Source organism: Amblyomma mixtum, chromosome 5 (genome assembly GCF_055824585.1).
Source record: "Amblyomma mixtum isolate Tamu chromosome 5, ASM5582458v1, whole genome shotgun sequence".
NCBI classification, from domain to species: Eukaryota; Metazoa; Arthropoda; class Arachnida; order Ixodida; family Ixodidae; genus Amblyomma; species Amblyomma mixtum.
Window position 1 is genome coordinate 204,221,964 of NC_143016.1, and position 14,004 is coordinate 204,235,967.

General features: G+C 48.7%; 1 protein-coding gene across 3 annotated transcripts in view; it reads left to right on the forward strand.

Annotated features, from left to right (window-relative positions):
* The first annotated feature begins 5,525 nt into the window (after positions 1-5,525).
* Positions 5,526-14,004, forward strand: part of LOC149345465 (syndetin-like) — a 194,532-nt gene continuing 186,053 nt past the window's right edge. For all 3 annotated transcript variants that reach the window (XM_089546659.1, XM_089546660.1, XM_089546661.1), the window contains exons 1-2: positions 5,526-5,664; positions 5,728-5,901. In XM_089546659.1, the coding sequence (XP_089402785.1) occupies positions 5,623-5,664; positions 5,728-5,901 (216 nt within the window). In that variant the 5' untranslated portion in view covers positions 5,526-5,622. The remainder of the gene's footprint in view (positions 5,665-5,727; positions 5,902-14,004) is intronic.

Consider the following 14,004-nt stretch of genomic DNA (forward strand, 5'->3'; position numbering starts at 1 on the left):
TGCTTTCGACTGCCTCTTTCACATGCTGCTTGTAGTTATACAGCAGTGAACTATTTTTCCTGAAGGAAAAGTCACGTAATTGTTTCATGGTCATTTTCCCAGATGAAAATGCAAGGTCTGGCCAGTGTTTTCACACGTGTACCCATTCCCATCTTCTAGCTCAAATTTGTACCCGTGACGAAAACCTAGAAATTGTACATTAATTCAGTTGAAGGTAAATGGAGGTATAAATTATGCAGCTGGACGTAATTTGTGTTTCAATAATAAAGCTCCAAATGGCATTTTGTAGCTGGAAGCATGATCCGTTTCAATAATTCAACTGGAAATGAATCATAATAGTCGTAGTAGTAGTAGTAAACTTTGTCGATCTTTCTGGGTTACTCAGGCGGTCTTCCCAGGTTTGGGATCTTTTTCTCTTTCCAGGATTTGCAGTCTGTGTTCTTTTTCTGTGCTGGGCCATCAACCTTGAATGCATGCATTGGAAGATCACTGCCCACCTGTCCTCCCAGTGAAACTCTGTTAGATACCATTTTCATTGACATGTTCCCTTGCGTTTTGCTTCATGCAAATTGGGGATGCTGTTTGGTCATTTTATGAAAAATCCTAGACAACCTGCTCACCCCCTGAGCCCTTAGTGTGACTGGACCATATCAGTGTACGTGCTGCCATTTTTCTGTTAAGAAAAGGCGACTGCTGGCTACTTAAGTTTGCAAACTAGGCAACACTAATGTGCATGTACACCACTGTCAAATGGTTATGAAAGATGAGTCTGTCCCAAAAAAATTCTTATCTTTGTAGACGAGACATATTCGTCAATGTGTATTGTTGCACTAGGTAATGATTCGCAGTTAGGCTGCATAATGAATTCTAGGATGTATGAAGTTCAGTGATGGAAATAAATTAATTTGCCAATAATGGCTTCCTCAAACTTTTCACTCTGCATGTAAAACACACCTCACCTTTTTTAAGCAAATTGCAACACCTAAGAGGCAATGCAACTTGTCTCGCTCCCCAAAAATGTAGGGGCACAATTAAGCTCAGCATTCATGGGTATCACACAACAGTGTTCATGGCTCCCTGCAGCGGTTTCTCTTCACGCACTCAGTCACTGTTCTTCATTCGTGTTCACACATTTATCAGAGTTGCCTCAACACAGGTTCCCAATTCTTGTCTTTGAACTCTTCCACACTGCAGTTCACCTACGTAATGTTATTGTAATTAGTTTCTCACTAATTGGCACATCTCTAGTTCACTGCAGTAATTACATTGCTAGGCTTCAAATTAAGCCAACAGCACCCACACATCGCTCCCCCCCTTTGTACCTCAGTAAAGTCAATGTGCCTACACGGCCTAGTTGGTAGCGTGCCTGGCTGGCGATCCAGGGGTCATGGGTTTCAAGGCAGACAGAAATTTATTAATTTTCTGTACGTAAAATCTATTATTTTATAAAGTGAAGTAGTTTCAGACGTGTGCTGACGTTTGATTCAGATTACAAATCCTCTTTTCAGTGACTTTCACTGCGGACATCCACGCATGAAGTTTGTTTTTTGACGCAATGCCGGTTGGATAACACTGGGTCTTCTACAGAATCGCAGCCTCTCTCCTTGACAGTGGTGTGTGCAGGCTTTCCGTACCATTCTTTTCTGGTTGCACATGGCACCCAATAACTTCTTAGCACTAATTGCGATGCCATCACATACCATACAGCACTAATGATATTACTTGGTGGTAGTCAGAAAAAAAAATTATTCTTATAGTGTGAAAAAAGAATAGCAGCCTGTTTCCACCTGACTTGGTTTGGTTTCATACTTCTGCTAGAGCTTTAAGAGAAATTAGCCAGCAAAGCTCTACAAGACGGTAATTTTTCAGGGAGCTTAAATTTTATGCACAGGCACTTGCAATGACTCCAATTTCATCAACATTTTGCAACCTGTTCTATCATTATATTGGTGGTGAATAGCTTCTGTTCATTAATTTAACACTCTCCTCGTGGAAACTCTGAGTCAGACTTGATTACCATTTTTCAAGCTGCCTTAATCATGCTCAAAAAAAACAATTTACCCTCCATGTGCACACACCACTAGGCATTTTAAGTGTTCTGTTTTTTTGTTTCATGCAGTGGAGTGTAATACATACATAGAGGGGAGAAATCTCCAACCTGTCACTTATGCTCGAGCACCAGAGCGGATTTTAAACGCACATATAAGGCTTGCCCAAACAAACCGAAACCTCCTTTCCAAGGGGTGGAATCACAGGAGCGATGGGAGGCTTCTCTGCGCAGCTCACAGGCAGAGCTTCAGCTTTGCATCATGGCCTGGGCCTTGAAGGTCGCTGCAGCCACACAGTGCCTGGTCACCTAAAGTGGCCTGAGGGCCGTCGCCGACCTCTTCAACACCCCTTCACTAACCCTCACCTGATCCACTGAAGTGAGACTAATAAAGTTATTACCAACCAAGGGCTGTAATAGCCTTCCTGCCAATGCACTTCACCATGGTAATTTTGAACTGCTTCTTTGAACAAATAATCTCTGAGCTGTACACAAGCTTTGTTCTCAGTACAGGTAGGCCCTTTGTTATTGGAATGTGGTAATCTACTGCTGCAGAGCTACTTCGATTAGTCCTCAGTGTCCTTTCAGACATTTGCCGACATTTCAGCACCTACATCTGGTATGGTGCCCTTCACTGAACTGTAGATGTCATATTTTGAGTGTACATAGAGGGTTGTCTATTTTAGTTCATAGTAAAGGAAGGTACTTTGAGAGTGAACGCATTTCATTGGGCATTATTCTCCTGCAGTGCACAATAGTGGCATCACAGGGTCTTTATTGCATCAGTGTATGGTGTAAATGTTGCCTAACGGCATTGTGATCCACCCCTCAAAGAAAACCAACAATGGCCCTGATATGTATGTGGTCAGGAGTGTGCACAGAGGGAAAGTCATGCACTTGCACATCAGGCTAGAAACATGACTGAGGCCTCTTGTAGATTGCTCGTGGAGTGCACAGGGCTTGCCAAAACCAATCCACATCATCCAGTGTTATCATGCTGCATTAATGGACCTTTTGTCAGGATAACACTGCTTGTCTGTGATGCTGCCTCCCTCAAATACTGTGGGTCATGTTAGCCTTGCATTTCTTGCCCCCTTTGTGTGTTATCTTGCTGCTGTGCATGCTTGTGCTTTTCTTGTTGTGTTGCTGTTCTTCCTTCTTAACTCACCATTGTTTTTATTATCCTTCAGTTCCTTGACATGACACCGAGCCATGTTCAGGCTTAATATGACATGTGCACTAGATAATACGCGTGTATGTGCATGATATGATAACTTGCATGCACGTTAAAGAACCCCAGGTGGTCGAAATTTCCGGAGCCCTTCACAACGGCGTCTCTCATAGCCTGAGTCGCTTTGGGACGTTAAACCCCAATAAACCAAACCGATAACTTGCATGAAGCAAATAAAGCAAGTGTCTTGCACAATGCATTAGCTGTTTGTGATGTGGCATCACCCTCCACTTTCACTATCCCCCTCTATATTCGTCCCGTTCCCCAATGTTGAGTAGCATAGATATCTTTTTCCAGCCGACTTCACCTCTCTTGACATATATTGCCCTCTTACAAGGAATCTTGCTGCATTGAAAGGAGCTGCCTGGTGCTGCTGTGGATGCATTACTGTTGTCCTACAGCAAAAGGGTAGCGGATCGGACTAGTTGGTGCAGATTTGACATTTTCAGAAGCGCTAAAACAACAAGGACGCAGAGGGAACAGACAGGGACGACTGCTCGTGCCTGTCTGTTCCCTCTGCGTCCTTGTTGTTTTAGCGCTTCTGAAAATGTCTAACCTACAGCAAAGGGATGGGCATGACAAATTTTGTTTCACCTCTCACATTTTGGTGCGTACTTGCATCACACGAGTGGTGTACCTGCCTATACGCCCTTGGTAAGTGCTGTGTGCTCATTGTTAGACAGAATTAACGAGATTGAGGGCCTTTTCAAACATTGAAATTAAATAGCATTATTGGGAGTCTTTCTTTATTTGAATAAAATAATGTACCTGCAATTGCTCTACGCCATGCATTCGTGAGGTGCTTTTACATAAAGTCCGTGAAGTCTGCTTGCAGGCAGGCTTAGTTAATGTTCACAAAGCAAAAGATGAGTGCCATGTCCTATTGAGATTAAGTGAAACGCCAACACTGTGAAATACATGCTTCTGTTGACAGTGGACTTTTAGCTTTGTCTATTTTTCTTTAAGTACTGGCGGGAAGCAATATCTCCCTATTTTGCTTTCGCATTTGACGCCTTTGATAATAAGACGTACGCGCTCATAGCGTTGCACTTGACGCGATTCGCAGTCACGTTTCGTGCGCGGCCGCTTGCCAACGCAACCAAGGGTAGTCTACACCTGAAGAAGTGACACGGTGAGGTAAAGCTTTCCAACGCCACTGACGCGTTGAGGTTACGATCGAGAGCCAGCCGTTCCCCGTGACGCTGATCGCATCACACAAGTACGGAGACGCGACACGCTACGCGATGGCTTCGGGCAATAAGCGTTCGCTTCATGCAGCACAATTACCGCTAAAAAAAATCAGCTTTTTAATGTTTGACTATATCAAACTATTCGTGAATAAAAATTCTAGAGGTCATAATTTTTTTCCTTGTCATAAGCTTCTTGTTAACGTAACAAGAAGCGTTTAAGCAGTGGACTACTTTTTCGTCGTGGAGGAATTCTGTGCGCGAAGGCTGAATATGGGCGGAGCTTCACTGCAGACTTAAATCCGACTCTGTATAGACTCTTATTTCCGTGACGACCGGCCACAGGGTCTTTAGCGTCGCATTCAGCACCATCACTGTGCGGCGAGTACGCCGAGACCGCCGCCGCAACGCATTTCACCGTCCATCTCTACGGCGCTACTGTGCTAACTCACCTTCGCGCCGCAACTCGGCGGTGTTTTTTGTACTTGGCGCCAAGTAGCAGACGACACTGTTTATTTTTTTGGCATACTTTATTCTTCAATGTCGTCATTCTATTCTGCTGTTACGCATTTTCGCACCGCCCCGATTCACACGTCACGCGTGTACGCCCCGCTCATGGCGGATTGGCGAATATGGAGAATCGGGCCCAAGGTTAGAAGTGTACATATAGTAAGAAACTCTATGGAAGTGTAGGAAACCGTAGGTAAAGAAGTTGGCGAACACGGTTGAACAAAAGTAAAGAAAGAAAAGCTGTGCATGGTGGAAATTGCCACCACTCTGTTTCAAGGGGGGCACTCCTATCCATCTATCCACCCATCCATCCATCGGCGCGATCATGGAGGAAGGAAAGAGGGCGCGATGCAGTTTGTAGGTCTCTTCCTTGGAGCAAGGAAAGTTTTTCCTTTCTGTCGATGTTGCCCCGGCTTGGAGCTCTACTACCGCGGGTCCTTAAGCACTGCTGTGGATATGGGGCAATTTTGGTGCTAGTTTATTAAAAAAGCCATCAAAAATCGCAAAAAATAAATTGCCGGACGTGACGTTATTTTTAAACCGGACGCGACGTCACGGGTGGAAATAACTTCCCGGCAACCCTGCTGGTGTATGCGACTGCTACCGAGGCGTCACTTGCCCAGATTTCAAGTTTCGGTTGCAGGCACATGGATCTGACGAAAAAACTGCGCTCCTTAGTTGGCAGGCAGGCAAGTTCTCCCCGGATGTGTGGTCGAGCAGCAGCAGCAGCAGCGTGGGTGCTGTCTTCTCAGGGCCAGCTGCCGGAGCCGGCGATCGTCGGGGGCAGCGTGGATCCGGCCCCGAGGCTCAAGCCCAGCAGCGAGCTGCCCGCCGACCCGAGCGAAGAGGAAGAGGTGCTCTCCTGCATCGAGGCCATCTACTGCTCGGCCGAGGGAGCCTTCGATGCCAGCGACCACGAGCTCAAGGTATACGGAGGGACGCTCATCTGTGTGTGCTGCCCCCGCATTTGCTGAAATTTGCTATGGCGTTTTGGCAGTTGGGGCTAGGCTCCAGGAATAAAGGCTATTTGTATAGATCTTTCCATCGTGTACTGCATGCAAACGCCGGTTTGCACGGTTGCAAACCAGGTGGGCTACGGTCCAGCGAGCAGTATGATGAAGCACCATTGGGTTCAGTTTCACCGCCTGAGCATAATTATTAGATAGTTTGCACAATGTGTGTGGCATTGTGTCCCTCTCCTGGGCAACATGCATGTATCTGCCGATGGAGATTGCCTCCTCTGGGCATGGTGTGAAGCCAGTTAAACAAGTGCGTATTTTCGCCACACTCAGCTTTCTCTGGAAGGTGCCAACCCATTGCAGCACCTGCCTCCGATGTACGTTTGGCATGCGTAGGGAGAGATGCCTGAAAGTAGTCCCGCAGTATTCTGACTGCAGCAGTACAAGCATCGTGTGGAAAATGTGCATTTATGTTTTTCCAGGCGGTGGGGCGAAATAAAGATGATGCGTTCAAGATGCTGCAGTAAACATATGCAGAATATATTACATGCGATTCTTTCCTCTTAACTCCGTTGAGTATATTGCCGCCTGGGGCCATCATCGATCTCCGCCAGCGCAGTTACTTTTTCGACAGACAACGCCAATGCCACTTCCCACACTCGCCCATGTCGCTCCGCCCTTCGCGTTTCCTCCGAGAGTGTTTTCATCCCGCCACGCTCCAGTATTTTTGTTACTGTCAACTGCGATGGGCTCCGTGATGGAACAGCAGTCGCCGAAGGCAATATGTTGCTGACACACGGCATTTGTACGGCCCGAAGCCTCGTCCACATACGCAATGGTAGGACCCAATTACTGGTTACTAATTTCACCCACGAACTTCGGCACCTCTTCCGCATCACAGCGATCGCGTTCGCCGACCAATTAGCTGATGTTTCTGAATGTTTTGCGTGCACAGTCGTGGAATCTCCGAACATGTCTCTCGATCACATTGATATCAGCTCAGGGCTGTCACAGGTTCACCGCCGCGCTCTCCGTACCTTACTACACCAATACACAGCCTGCTTTGCGTCTTCTTCGAAAGTTCAACAGACAGCCATTACGAAACACCGCATCATCACGAGTGAGGATGCTCGTCCCATACGCCAACAGCCGTACCGTATTTGACCCAAAGAACGCGAGGCCATCCAAACACAAGTGAAGGAGATGCTCACTGACGGTATTATTCAACCATCTCAGAGTCCGTGGTCGTCGCCTGTTGTTTTAGTTAAGAAGAAGGATGGAACGCTGCGCTTTTGCGTCGATTACAGGAAGTTGAACACCATAACTAAAAAGGACGTATACCCACTGCCCCGCATAGACGACTCGCTCGACCGCCTTCGCCACGCCAAATATTTTTCCTCGATTGATTTAAAGAGCGGGTGCTGGCAGATTGAAGTTGATGAATGGGACCGGGAAAAAACAGCCTTCATTACTCCCGACGGTCTATACGAATTTAAGGTGTTGCCCTTCGGCCTCTGTTCAGCGCCGGCAACGTTTCAGAGAATGATGGACACAGTTCTTGCTGGCCTCAAATGGCAAACTTGTTTAGTTTACCTGGATGACGTGGTCGTATTCTCCGAAACCTTTGACGAACATCTTAAACGCCTGCGGACTGTATTAGATGCCCTTCGGTCGGCCAATTTAACACTCAAGCCCGAAAAATGCCACTTCGGCTACGAACAGTTGAAGTTTCTAGGCCATGTTGTGAGCGCCGCCGGTGTCCAATCCGATCCCGACAAAACTGCCGCCGTGGCCGAATTTCCGGTTCCTACAACGAAGAAAGCGCTGAACCGCTTCCTTGGTCTGTGCGCCTACTACCGTCGCTTTATCGCCGCCTTCTCCCAAATTGCCGAACCCGTGACCCGTTTGACGCGTGACGATACCCGTTCGTGTGGACTACCGAACAACAGGAGGCTTTCACAGAGCTACGCCGACGCCTGCACAGCAGCCCTGTTCTTGCTCACTTTGATGAGGAGGCTGCCACCGAGATCCACACAGACGCCAGCAACATCGGCCTGGGGGCTGTCTTAGTCCAACACCAAGATGGCGTGGAACGCGTGATTGCATATGCGAGTCGCATTTTGTCTCGCGCCGGTATTAACTACTCTACCTCGGAGAAGGAGTGCCTCGCGTTTGTGTGGGCCACGATGAAGTTTCGACCCTACCTCTACGGCCGCCATTTCAAAGTCGTCACAGACCACCATTTCTTGTGCTGGCTGGCCAATCTACGGGACCCATCAGGCCGCTTAGCAAGGTGGAGCCTCCGCCTCCAGGAAGTTGACTACACCATAGCCTATAAATCTGGACGCAAGCACGAAGATGCCGACACGCTCTCCCGCGCACCAGTCGACCTAGCTGATGACAGCATAGAGGACGACAGTCATTTCCTTGGAGTGGTCAGCGATTCCGACGTAATGGCGAGCCAGCGAGATGACATCACCTTACGACCCGTCATTGACCATTTGGAAGGCCGCACTGCTACCATACCCCGGGAGTTTTCCCGGAACCTCTCCTCTTTTTGCCTGCGCAATGGCATCCTGTTCAAGAAAAACTCGAGCCACGGCGACCGTGCCTATCTCCTCGTCGTGCCGGCGGACCTCCGTGCCGACATCCTTTTTGCCTCTCACGACGAGCCCACCTCTGGTCACTTGGGGTTTACACGCACTCTCGCTCGAGTACGCAAGGCCTATTATTGGCCTAAACTTGCTGCCACCATCCGCCGCTACATCCGAGGTTGCCGTGAGTGCCAGCGCCTTAAGTCACCTCCCCTCAAGCCCGTGGGTTTACTCCAACCAGTTGCACCTCCTCGTACGCCCTTTGACCAAGTCGGCATGGATCTTCTCGGCCCATTCCCCCTATCGTTGGCCGGCAATAAGTGGATAATTGTCGCCACAGACTACCTGACACGCTATGCCGAAACCAAAGTGGTGCCGCGTGGCACATCGTCTGAAATTGCGCAGTTCTTCATGCATCGCATTGTTCTACGACACGGCGCCCCGCCCAGCGTAATCACCGATCAGGGAACAGCTTTCACAGCACAGCTCATGCACGAGGTATTCAAGTTGAGTCATACCCGCAGTCCAATGGGCTCACCGAGGGACTCAACAAAACTATAGCAGACATGCTCGCTATGTACGTAGACGTCCAGCTTAAGACTTGGGACGAGATCCTTCCATACGTGACTTTCGCGTACAATACGGCACTCCAAGAAACCACTCACTTTACGCCATTTCGCCTTGTTTATGGGCGCGATGTGCACACCATGTTGGATGCCATGTTTTCATGCACTGCTGACGACCGGGCGCTCACGCCACACGCCGAAGAATTTCTCCAAAACGCGGAGGAAGCCCGCCAACTCGCCCGCATGCACACCAGGAGGCAACAGGGCTCAGATGCACGCCACTACAACCAGCGACACCGCCACGTCGAGTACCAACGGGACGACCAAGTGTGGGTATGGACCCCTATCCATCGCCCAGGCATGTCGGACCTGTGCCGCTACTTCGGCCCCTACAAAGTGTTGCGTCAGAAGTAGTGCACGTACCAGCCAGAAGTAGTGCACGTACTGCGTATGAAGCCCTTTTTCACGCACTGACAGCGCTTGCACAGTTGTTTTGGTTTTTGTTTTTTTCGCAGAGGCCCGTTTTCCCCCTGTCATTTTGCCCCTTCGATTGCTGTTCCCCTACTTCCTTCTTGTGGCGTCGCAGTGGTTTTCCGTATTCCCTTTCTTTTTTTCGGGAGGGGGAATAATGGTGGCCCCAGGCGGCATCAGAAGACAAAGAGTTGGCTCACGCGCCCTGAGGAGGGCTTATTCTGCTGCTGGCGCTGCTGGCGAACGGTGTCTCCTGTCTTGGTTCCGTGACAGTATGTGAGCACTGTTCCAGTCAGAAGGGAATAATTCAACCCTTTGGGTATAGTGCCTAGAATACTGGCTAGTGTGGCAAGGGCGGGCTTGGCGAGGGTCCCGATGGTGATGATTTCCGGTGGCGTCCGCTTGGTGCGCTGTTGTTTGGGTGGGTGCATCTGCGTTCAATACACGCGCGCGGAGCAGCGTGAAGCAAGTTTTTTTTTTTTGTATTTGGAGCGTTCCTGAAAAAAATGTTCCATTATATAAGTACTGTGCGAGCACGCTGACGGTGCGCATATTTTGCAATACCAAATATAGATCAATTTGTTGACGTATTGTAGCCCGCAATAAACTCGATACTGACCATGCAACCGATTCTTTTTTATTTACTAAGCCCTCGAGAGCAAAATCATTTCAGAAAGGCACCGCCGCGGTGGCTACGCGGTTACGGCGCTCGGCTGCTGACCCGAAAGGCGGGTTCGATCCCGGCCGCGGCGGTCGAATTTCGATGGAGGCGAAATTCCAGAGGCCCGTGTGCTGTGCGATGTCAGTGCACTTTAAAGAACCCCAGGTGGTTGAAATTACCGGAGCCCTTCACTACGGCGTCTCTCATAGCCTTAGTTGCTTTGGGACGTTAAACCCCAATAAACCAAACCAAACCATTTCAGAAAGTCCAAAGCCCCTTACCACATAGCCTTCATTCGACCATACTTGAAGTGGAAATAAAGATTCGCAATAAGGTTAAGCAATAAACTGCAGACTAAAGAAACGTGCGAGATGTTCGTTGCACTGGAAATTGAAACGCTGAAACCGAGAACTTTATGGCAGTGAAATCTAAAGCGCCACACCTTTGAATTGTTGCAGTATTTTTGCAAGCATTTTCGTCCAGGCAGGATCACAATGCTCTGCTTCCGAAGGTGCTCGTAGAGCTTTGGGCTCCGCATCCTCATTAGCAAACATTCCACAATCCAGGCATCATTAATAAGGCATGCCTCTCAGAGACTTTCGTCTTGCGGCCAGGAAACAAGCTCTCACAGCTGCTTCTTCGGGAGTGACTGCATTTTTGCCTCGAGTGTTTCTTCGCTCAGTGCATTGTTTTGCTCCTTCATTTGAGTCACATGCTGCTGAGCATTGGCCAGGCTTTTCTTTGTCTTTCTCAAAGCACGAGAAAAATTCTTGAACTTTTTTTTGTCACTGCAAGGATCTTTCGTCTTTTTTCTTCTACACATGTTGTTCTGCGAGAGCTTCCGTAAATATTTGCAGTGCAAGCATGACTCTCCTTTTCCATCGGTGGTCAGCAATCATTTCTCTGCAAAGTACATACTTCTGTATGAAGTGTGCTTGCCTGCAACAGGAATCATGCCACATCCATTACAGATGCAGAGCCATTGCTTTGATTAACGTCTCTGCCTCTTGGCGGGCTGTAAGCACGCGCTTTTCCTTTTCCCTTCCTCGGAAGTAAATTGTGGCAATTACAGAACCGTGCTCACGCAAAGGTTTTCCAAAAGTCACCATTCTTTCGATGAATAGTCTTGAGAAGTCACCAGCTTCGGTCTCGCAACAGGCATAAGTCAAAGCTCCATTTGACACAGCAGGCAACTTCATCCATGTCACCGGAATCGGAATTCCATCGAACGGGTGCCGAACATCACTTGGGCACGGACACTGCAGTATCTCTTCGCTATCACACACCAGTCGTGTAGCAATGTCTTTCTGCTCGGAATCGGAACGCTTCTGGAGTTCCTCTGATGCGCCTCCACGAGCGACGCAATGAGAGTCAACCTTGGGAAAAAACCCACCTAGGCGCAAATGATTTCACGACACAAAAAGAGACGAGGAGACAACGGAATGGCGCCTGTCTGTTGTCTCCTCGTCTCTTTTTGTGTCCTTGTGAAATCATTTGCGCCTAGGTGGGTTTTTTCCCAAGTTTTCAAGATGAAAAACCAACTAGCCCGTCAACATGCCTTACTGAGAGTCAACCCGTGTACCATCACCGTCGACTGCAGAGCACAACTCGGAATCCACCAGCTCGACATTTCGCTTCGGTTGTTTAGGTGCCGGTCGCAAATGTTTCACACCTTCCTTCTCTTTTTAGGCACAAAATGAGCTGGATAATTCTCGAATACTGTAGGGACAGCATCGGGCTTCAGGCATGGCTTCACTCGGGCGAGTTCGTTCACGACGCCGTTCATCGTAATCTTAAAAGATCTTTCGATGCATTCGTTCTCGAAATGTTTTTCGCATATGGCAGCCTTTGGTGTCAGCCTTTTGTCTGCCCTCTTTATCTTATTCTCCCATTCAGCAAGCCATGCTGGGTCCACCGTTGCAGTGAACAAAGACACCTTTTCTTCGTTAGACCGATAACCGCTTCGACACAGCGGAACAAAACACGTCCTCTCTTTGCATTGCCGCTTAGCCTTTAACATTTCAGGTTGTTTGTGCTCACATTTAGCATCTTCCAGCTTCACAGTCCAAGAGATGATGCCTGTCAAACATTGATTTCACACGAGCAATCGCGCGACGCTGCGGTATCGGCGCGACAGCAGACGACGACTGTTCGGCGGCTTTCGTGCACCCACTCGACCGGCAGCGCCCCTTGCGGCCTCTCCGCGCAGTCATCACGGGGGCCTCGCCCTCCCGTACGAAACGCGCGTGCTGCGCACACTAGCCAGTATATTTCTAGGCACTATACTTTGGGTATGGTTGATTTGAGGCTGCTAGTGTAAAGCAGGGTTTGAAATCCATTTGTCGCTGCACAGCTGATCATTCCGCCCATGGCCAGTTGGAGAAGCTGTGCTCTGGCACTGGCAGCAGCAGCGTTGCAGCCATTCTTGGAATTGTCTGGGAGGAAAAATGGCGGAGTAATGGCTCCAGGGGCTAAATCTAGCCGCCTCTTAACGGGGCGTTTTTTTTTTTTACTTATCTAACAAATCCAACATGAGTATGGAAATGAGCAAAATCATAGGTTGGCCCTGATTGAATCCTTGGCCCTACACTAGGTACAAATCCACTCCTTGGCAGACCAAGACTCCCCCCCCACTGTTTTTGAGAAACTCTCCGGTGAAGCATGACTCTGCCCAAAGTGGTGGGAGCCACTTCTTGTGCCACCCCAAGAGAGGGGAAAGGGGTGGGAGGAGAGGAATGGCTTAACAAGCTTGGTTTGGTTGGCACCCTTCTTCACTCGCCGTGCTAGGAGTTCAGGAAGTTCCACTGGTTGCTTCCACAGCGAGTGCAGGTCGGGCTTCAGCCAAATTGCCTGCTTGTGAATGGCTTCCCAAACTGCTTCAAGAATTTTCAGACAGCAATCAAGTGCTGCCTGCCAAGAAAATCGCCGCGTTCCTGGGAAAAATTGTTGCGTGTATTACAAATGCATGATTCACCATAATGCTGCCCAACTTACATGTGAGGCCTCTTCCCTTCAAAAAAGAACCATTGGAGTGGAGCATTAAAGAGGACCTGTCTTGGTAGGAATTTAGAAATGATGTTTAAAAATACAGTAGGGTAAGAGTGCGGGCTAGTTGCTGATCCATCACATATAAATAACAGCGCAAAAAAGCAAGACACACTACGAAAAACGGGGACACGCAAGCGCTGCACCGCTTGTGTGTCCCCGTTCTTTGTCGTGTGTCTTGCTTTTTTTGGGCTGTTATTTATATGTGTTTAAAAATCGCAGCTTGGGCATGCTTGCCCAGCCTGCCCTCTGACGTCATCGGGGTACAGGGTGAGGTGTCACCCTGACCAGTTGTGAGCAGTGATTTTTAAAAATTATTTCTAAATCATAGGGTCCCCGCACAAATGTGACTCGAATACCCACGAAGGTCACCTCTGCAGCACTTGATTGTGTGTATGCGTCTGTTCTGTGCCAGTTGGTGATGAAATATCAGCTAGCCCCTGCTCGTGTACAGATCTGTTGCGCTACTACAGTGTGCCCATCATCAGAATTATTTCCGGTTCCCTTTAACTCGGAGAACTGCCTTGAGCAACAAAGTGGACAGGGCAGTCCATGCTGTGCAGGAGAGCCCTGGCTTTTGGGGTGGGTGGTGGCTGCACACACTGTGTGGTTGGGAGAGGGTGCTTCCCAGAGTATGGAAGAGAGAAGAAGGGGAGAAAATGCCACTGTGGAGGCAGAAGAAGAGGGGGGGATCCTTGTGGATGAAAAATGTGTGAGAAACAAGGAAATGTAA